The sequence below is a fragment of the Sinocyclocheilus anshuiensis genome, unplaced genomic scaffold (assembly GCF_001515605.1).
Source record: "Sinocyclocheilus anshuiensis isolate Anshui unplaced genomic scaffold, SAMN03320099.WGS_v1.1 scaffold1035, whole genome shotgun sequence".
NCBI classification, from domain to species: domain Eukaryota; kingdom Metazoa; phylum Chordata; class Actinopteri; order Cypriniformes; family Cyprinidae; genus Sinocyclocheilus; species Sinocyclocheilus anshuiensis.
In genome coordinates, this window is record NW_015547672.1 from 157554 (window position 1) to 165651 (window position 8098).

At 33.7% G+C, this 8098-nt stretch overlaps 2 protein-coding genes across 2 annotated transcripts in view; both read right to left on the bottom strand.

The window, feature by feature from the left end:
* The window catches only part of LOC107702785 (arrestin red cell-like), a 22934-nt gene that overhangs the window by 11902 nt on the left and 2934 nt on the right, over window positions 1-8098 (bottom strand). The gene's annotated exons all lie outside the window — the stretch shown is intronic.
* Window positions 1597-6307, bottom strand: LOC107702797 (AP-4 complex subunit mu-1-like). The gene is made up of 15 exons (XM_016505212.1): window positions 5937-6307; window positions 5678-5763; window positions 5469-5575; window positions 5259-5355; window positions 5052-5162; window positions 3940-4020; window positions 3791-3853; window positions 3644-3710; window positions 3498-3551; window positions 3288-3394; window positions 3116-3207; window positions 2440-2484; window positions 2301-2351; window positions 2095-2212; window positions 1597-2017 (listed from the first exon to the last, which is right to left on the bottom strand). Exons 1-15 carry the CDS (start codon window positions 5992-5994, stop codon window positions 1826-1828), a joined length of 1329 nt encoding a protein of 442 aa, XP_016360698.1. The 5' UTR covers window positions 5995-6307; the 3' UTR covers window positions 1597-1825.

The window sequence follows — 8098 nt, forward strand, 5'->3', positions numbered from 1 at the left end:
TGTACTGCTGCATCATTTTAACTTATCTTGAGGACCACATAAGTAAAAAATGGCTAATCTTACCCCACTTTCCCTTATAAGTATTAGACTTTTAATATTTTACAGCATAAATCTATATTATATACTAATAAATAACTCATTTAGAGCATTTATTACATTTACTTTTACATTTAGTCATTTATTAATTTATATTATTTTTTAACTATTTATAGGCCTAGGTTTTAATAAAATATGATGTGTTATAGATTACTAGTATAAGACAAGTGATTATAATGGGAAATATACTTAATTACAAGAATTAAAGTGTGACAAACTGCTAAATATTCTATCTGATGATTTAGCTGCTGGCTTGCTGGAGCTTTGTATTTATGTTTTCAATGTTGAACTGCCTTCAGCAGCCTCCCTTCGCTCTTTCTCTCTGTCTGTCTTCTTTTTTTGTGAAGGCATTTTTTTTTTGTCTACAAAGTGTGCCAACAACAGCGAATTTTGTGTTATTTAAATTAGATCTGATCGGGAACAATCAATTGATTAGACATTCTAATTTTAAAAACGTAGATATTTTGTTGTTATTTTAGAAGACCGAGAGCAAATCATTACCGATACCGACAGAAATACAAAAACAAACTACCAAATTACTAATTCAGCGAATTCACTGACTGTAATGTGGATTGTAATGCATCCACCTGTTAATGCAACGACATTGGGAACTGTGGTCTCCAGGCACGGCGCCAGAATTGCCCAGTGGCATAGCGGACGGCCCCGCGCCCGCGATAACCTCCCCTTGGGTTGAGTCGAAAGACGACGATCTTGTATCGACGATAGCCAGAGATATTGTCAAAAACATCGATTATTGGCAATATTAAGAGGACTTGGCCTTTCCAGTTAACGTAGGCCTGTTACATTCTTATTTTTATTAGGCCTATTATTTTTTGAAGTTGCTTTTATTATTATTATTTTATTATTAATTAAGCCCACCGGCAACTATAGTTGCGGCAGTTTATAGTTGTCATTTTCCTTTTGTAAGTATTTTTCTAGATGTTATCCATGTTTTATGTCTCAGTGACATGCAAGAAAACAACCAAATAAAGGATTTCAAGACAAAAAAAAAGGTAATAGGTGCGTTCGACTTCATGCAGCGCTGCGCAGACCGATCGGCGGCTGACTTGAAGCAGTGCATGCCGGTTAGAAATTTTGTCCGACTTGAACGGTGCCGACGCCACGTCACTGTCACATGTGGCATCAAAGTACCGCAATAGTTTTTGAGAACAGCTGGCTGACTCAGCTGGTGCAGCTTTAAGGCTTGTTTGAGATGCGCCTCACCTCGCCTCGCCTGAAATGTATTTATATATTTATATTATTATATTTTACATTATATATAAATATATTTAATATATAAACATAACATATTTTTCTTAAATATATATGCATGTGTTAGTATTTATATATAAATAATAAATATACACAGTACACACATATATTATGTTAAAAAAAACTATTTCGGAGGTGATTAATCACGATTAATCGTTTGACAGCACTAATATATATATATATCACGTAAGTCACTTATATATATTCAATATTTATACACATCTGGGCTTATTTTATTTTAAATAAAGAAACACTATTTTGACAGTCATACTTGACACAATATTGTCATATCTCCAAAAATCTCTAAATTCAGTATATTTCAAATAAAAAAATGCAAAACTGCAAATTTGTTCATATGCATAGATTACCGACTTCCCAACAAAATAAAGAAATAATAAAAATTGTGGCTAGAAGAGGCACACAGCAGTTTGTTCACTGTTCTTTCCATCTGGTTAGGTCAGATCCGTATGGTGTAGGAGTCAGAATGAGTGACATATCGAACCCAACGTTGTGACAGTCCTGTCTGAGTTGGAGAGAGCCGGAGGAAGCGGATCTGAAGGCCAGTGCAGGTTTGTTTGGGCAGTTCAAATGACATACTGACAGGGCCGACCTCCAGCAAAGAGGCGGAGCTTAGACCAGGAACATCCACCTGTGGGATCAGAATTTACATCATCAGTGACGGATAACGTTAATTGTGTCAAGCAAATTACAATATAATAATATCACCTTGAACAGAGCTGACAACTGCGCCCCTCCTGGGAAACGTGGGATCTCCCAGAGCAGGGCTTTGTTCTTCGGCTGCAGTTCAGCGGTCTGGTCAGGACTACTGAGCTCCTGAGACATACTGTAGAGGATACAGAGGGGAACAGGGGTTATAGATGGTCCATAAGACTAAATAACACTAATAACCATGCCGTTACATAAAATCTGACCTTGTAGAGCCTTTTGGCACAGGAACAGTGATGGAAACATTAAGAGCCGTACTGCAGCAAAAATAAAGAACAATAGTTGTAATTTAACTGTGTACTCATATTGACAAATCTTTTGATGCATTATGACATTATGACTGACCTTTTAGGTGGAAGATCACATCTAAGCTTAAGAAAAATCAACACCCTGCAAAGGAAAATTTATTAAAATAATAATCCATGAGAGGATGAGCATTACAGTGATTTTTTACTGTCAAGGGGTGTGTATTCAATTTGATAAAACTACTAATATTGACTAAATAGCGCAATTTATTATCAATAATAAACAATTATTCCATTCTGAAGTTCAATCGGTGTCGCTCATGTTGTCTTTAATGTCCAACTCTCAATAAAAAAATGAACTGAATTTAAATTAAATATATATTCATTTGAAATTGAATTTTACTTAAAATTAAATTCATGTAAAAATGGGTAATTCCATTTTTAAAATATTTTAATTAATTTAAAATTAAGTTTAAATTTCAAGTATGTAAGGATTCTTCGTAGCAACCTGTGTGTATGTGTCTGTGTTTTTCAAGAGAGCAACCAAACATTAGCGTTGTTTATTTTTCTTTCTTTTATATTCATTCATTTATAATAATTTATTTAATTATTCCACTTAAAAAAAATGAATAATCATTAACCATTTATATACTCATTTTATTGATTCATTCATTGATCTGTTATATTATATAATCTACATATATTATATAATCACAATCTAACAAATGTATACATTATATATAAGAATGACAAAACACATAGATAAGTTTACAGACCTGTTTACATAATCCTTCTCTACAGAGGGGAATAACTGAAATGGTGGCGCACACGGCAGCTCATCACATAGCTGATACTGCATCACTGTTTGCTGAAGAAAAAACAACAACATCAATTATCCATGCAGTAATTATTCTAAAGTGCATTTCTGAGCATGTGGCAGCAATTTACCTCTCCTTGGCTCGGACAAACTTTCAATATTCTGAAAGTATCAAATTCATCCAATTTGACAGCCTGATGGAATCTGCATTCATCTACACGCACAGCTGAACTATAGCCTGAAGAACAGAAGCAAACAGACTTAATCACAGCTGTAATTAAAGATATACATCCTCTAGACTCTAGAGAGATATGTGTATTGATCAGTGTTGCATACTCAACCTTTTAGCTGGGACTTTCCAATACTGAGCTCTTCATTCAGTCCAATCCGCATCTCTACAGGATGAACAAAAGAAATATACAATCATAAAAGGGAAGATCATTTCACAGTCTGCATTAACATGTGCTGCAAGATGTAGCCAACTCACCTGAACAGCTCGGGAGAAAACATTTTATTTTTATCTCTCCATGAATATCTGCTTTCATTAAAACTCCCTTAAAAGAAGAATAACATGTAAAAGATGTAAGCAATTAGCAGTTTTATTTCAAAACATGGTTCTTTGAGTTGTACTCACCTTGGAGCCAATAACCACAGACAGCCTTTCTATCACATCCACAAAGATCTCATTCTTTCCACCCTGCAGCCAGAGAGAAGGACAATTCATAATAATTTCTGAGATCATCAAAGATAACATGTAAAACTGAAGAATCTAAGACAACCCACCTGCTCTCCTCGACTGGACATTATAGGACGACTGGCTGCAACACTAGGGGCCACTTTACTCTGCTGTGTCTCAGCTCCAAACTACAAAATATGAAAATTAAAATACTTATCATTAAGATTAATTTGGGTGATTCTCAACCAGGGGGCCAGGACTCACTAGGGGGCCTCAGCACACTTCCAAAGGGGGCCGCAAATTGGCTTACAATTAATTGTCAAATAAGCCAAAACAAGATTTACAATTGTTGTAAGCTACAACAACAATTTCAGCTGATTTGACCTAGAATTATATTTCTACAGCTATTTTTTTATTTATTTAAGAACGAGATTTCCCCCAAGATCTCGGACAATCTAGATATACATGCCAGATTATAAGTGTGATTTCTAGACCAGGAAAAGTCATGGCAATTAATAAAATTATATACATATATATGAAATTATACACTTGTGTACATTTTCTCAAGCTTTAAAATATTTTATTGGGTAGAAATTGCTATTTGTGTGCAATAATAATCAAATCAAATTTATAATAATCAAAAGTCAAAGTGTAAATTAGGGATGCACCGATATGAAAATTTTGGCCGATACCGATAACCGATAATTCTTTATTTTTGAAAGCCGATAACCGATATGTTGGCCGATAAATCTATATCCAAATTTTTATATACTTTTTGAGAGCCTGATTACAAAAAAGGTCTCATGATACCGATATGGTGGCCGATATATCGTGCATCCCTAGTGTAAATCATAAAGCACATTAAAATATTTTAATGACTTATAATTATTTTTATTATATTGCCACTTCTAGTTTCTAAATAAAAGCAAATAAACAGAAAGTTTGAAAATCAGCAGCTTTATCGTTAGAGTAGAAATATCGGAAATATCCACATAACTTTGACAGTGGTGAACCTTGTAGTCAAAATGTTCGCAAACCACTGCTTTAAAGGGATAGTTCACCCAAAAATGAAAATTCTGTCATTAATTACTCACCCTCATGTCGTTTCAAAAGTAAAATCAACTATTATAATGCAGACCACAGCTGTCTGTTTGTTAAGCAAAAAACGCTAATATATTTAGAAATATGTTTAACAGGTAGGAAAAAAAAGATTACTTACCAAACCAACATTACTTAGATCAAAAAGACTGAAGGGTTTGGATGAAACAGCTTCTGTCTGGATGAAGTTTTTCAGGATGTCAGTTGAGGTCGTCTGTATGTAGCCAAAGTCCTGGTGATCAGAAACATAGAGGTAGAACAGAGTTGTGTGCTTTTAAGACTTATTTGTTTGGTGTGACAATAAAAATAAAAAATAAAAAACATTTACCACCATCTCATCTAGCAGCTCATAAATTAGTGCGAAATTCATCCGCACCGATTTCTCTGACAAACTGCCGCAGTAGTCCTTCGTAAGAGCTGCTAATCTGTGAGACATAAAACTGCTGCTTATTATCATGATATCTACACAGATAATAAATAGCTGTAGTATTATTAAAATAAAATATGATATTACTGATAAAAATTAAGATTTGTTAACCTGTTGAGGAACTCAATTATGGTGAAAGGGGATGGGTTTGTTTTGGTGGACGCCACCCAGTAAAGCCCACCCTGCCTTGCATGGATGAAATGAAGACCTTTGTGTGACTGCAACAAGATCAACAAATGTAAACATAGGCAAAATAATGCACTGGAAAATAATGAAACAACTAAGCCAGACATCAGATCACACAAAAATCCTGAATTTACCATGACAACCGGAGGTTGATCACCACTAAGAGCTGTTACCATCTCATAGAAGACATTGATGGAGTCTTTACTCTCCTCTCCTCGGACTGACAAGCAGAATTAAGAAAAACTAATAAGCAAAAAGTATACAGATTTATGACATATGACTCCAAAACGCACTAAAGGCAGGGCTTCATTATTATGTTATCTTTGTACCAACCAGACATATATAAACCAATAACATCTCACTAATAGATTTGTAAGCCAGCTGTAAGGATACAGTCTTTATATATGAGATGATCTCCCTTTGATGACAAGATGAAAATCTGACTGATCATTTTCTTCAGCACACACGATTCTTAAACATATTATTAAAAATCAGTCTGCTTCCTTATCCGCCGTCATTTGTATTCTGCAATATGACAAAATAAACCCGTTTAGCTGCTCAAATGTTTCATTGTTTCTACTGTCACGACTGTAAACAGCCGGTTTGTTCTTCTTCATGAGCACTCACGCATTAATTAACCGTAACGTTTTCTGCCATCTACTGAGCTGGAATATGAACTGCTCCTCGGAAAAGAAACCACGTAAATATACTTTCAAAACATTAAACACACAGTCACACACCAAATGGTACAAAAGAATTTAAAGTATGGTTTAACACGTGCGAATCAAGCTTATATATATATATATATATATATATATATATATATATTGTAAATTGTAGTGCCATTTAGTAGATGTTTTAATTGTTCATGTATTGTTTTTATCTGCATTGATTTGTTTTTCCTCATTTCAGAGATACATGTATAAGTTAAGTACTGTATATGTACATAGAGTACTTAAACAAGCTTATGTATGTTTATTAAAAAGTGAAAATGCTGACGTGAAATAATGAAAACTAAATGGTTGAATGTAATTAAACATTTTAAATGTAAAATAATTTAAAGTTTTGCAGTCTAATACAGAATATACAGAGGTGCAATTTTAAATATGACACTATTTTTGTATAATAAATTGAATAAATGTATAATTGAATAAATTTAAACTTTGAATTTTCTGGATTGGTTATATTTTCTTATTAAATAATAAATAACTTTTAATAATAAAGAACCCTTAAATAGTTCTAAAAAGAACCATCTAACTTGGATTCAAATAACCATTTGGGGTTCTTTTTAATGAACCCATTAAAATGGTTCTATATAGAACCATTTTGGGGTTCCATATATGAAGCGGGTGATAGAACCATTTCTGGTTCTAAATAGAACCATTTCTTTTAAGAGTGTAGGGTGTAGTTATGATGGGATCATTTTTCATTATTTATCATGAAGATGAGTGTACATAGGCTGGACACTTCTTCTTTTTCTTCTTCCTTCTGTTATTTGATCGTTATCACCAGAAACCCTCTGTTTTCCTGCATATCTCAGATTCCAGCTCTGCTGGATCACACCTGTTTAACAAACCGCTCACTAGTTTTCTCCGCCTTAAAAGTGTTCTGATCCTTCTGCCTTCCTGCCGCCACATGTGCAACATAATATGCAACCAAAAAAATGCAAAAAAAATATAATTGTCTCATATAGCCTTCCTTAATTAACATACTAAACTTTTTTTATTTTTAATCTTTAAATCAAACAAAAGTTCAGAAGATTTGGTTCAAGAGGTATTTTATGTTCTCGAGTCCAAAATTAGAGCTCCAGCTGTTTCTGTGGGAGTAAAGGTTTAATTTTGCGTGGCGTCTCTAAACACGGGTGCTTTTGTTATCACCTGAACACACACCTAGTGCCATTTTTCAAACCAGACAGAGATGTTGAAAGTATGTAGCACTGAAGCATTGACTTCTCGACCCTGTACCAAAAACATGCCTTTGGGATCATATTTACAACATGTCATATACATACTAGATCCCATAATACCACAAGATCAATCAAATGAAATGTAGTCGTATCTGTTCTGACTAGTTTTCATAATATCTTACTGGTAAAGTCTATTTAGGTCACTGAGACCATAAAAGAAAAATGCTAGTCATTAGGGAACACATTCAAAATGTGTACATATACATTTTACAAGTCTTTGACCGCTAGTTTCAGATAAGCTTTTATTATTATTTGGCCCACAAAGTTGTTTTAAGTCATTTTAAAATGTCTGTAAAAATTAATGGGGGTACAAGTAGGAGGGGAAGCTTCTTGATCTTCACAACCAATGTAAGGATGCAATTGCTGGTATTGAGTCCAGTATTTAAATGCTTTGCCATTTGAAATTCTCCTATCTGAAGAGAGAACAAAGATGAGAGAAGGTTGACTTTCAGTTGTCTAGTATATCTATAAATGTTGTAAAACAAAATACTTTAATATATAGAATCTTACTGAGATATATAAACTTATATATATTACTAAGATATATAAAATATTAGGTATTTGAGACCTTATGTTATGTGACTTATAT

Bases quoted from the DNA above. Each gene is read 5' to 3' on its own strand.
- LOC107702797 (XM_016505212.1), bottom strand. From the start codon at position 5,994: ATGATCAGTCAGATTTTCATCTTGTCATCAAAGGGAGATCATCTCATA. The intron at 5,356-5,468 runs GTTAACAAATCT...TATGTCTCACAG, and splicing joins ATAATTGAGTTCCTCAACAG to ATTAGCAGCTCTTACGAAGG. The intron at 2,018-2,094 runs GTGATATTATTA...CTGATCCCACAG, and splicing joins AGTTGTCAGCTCTGTTCAAG to GTGGATGTTCCTGGTCTAAG.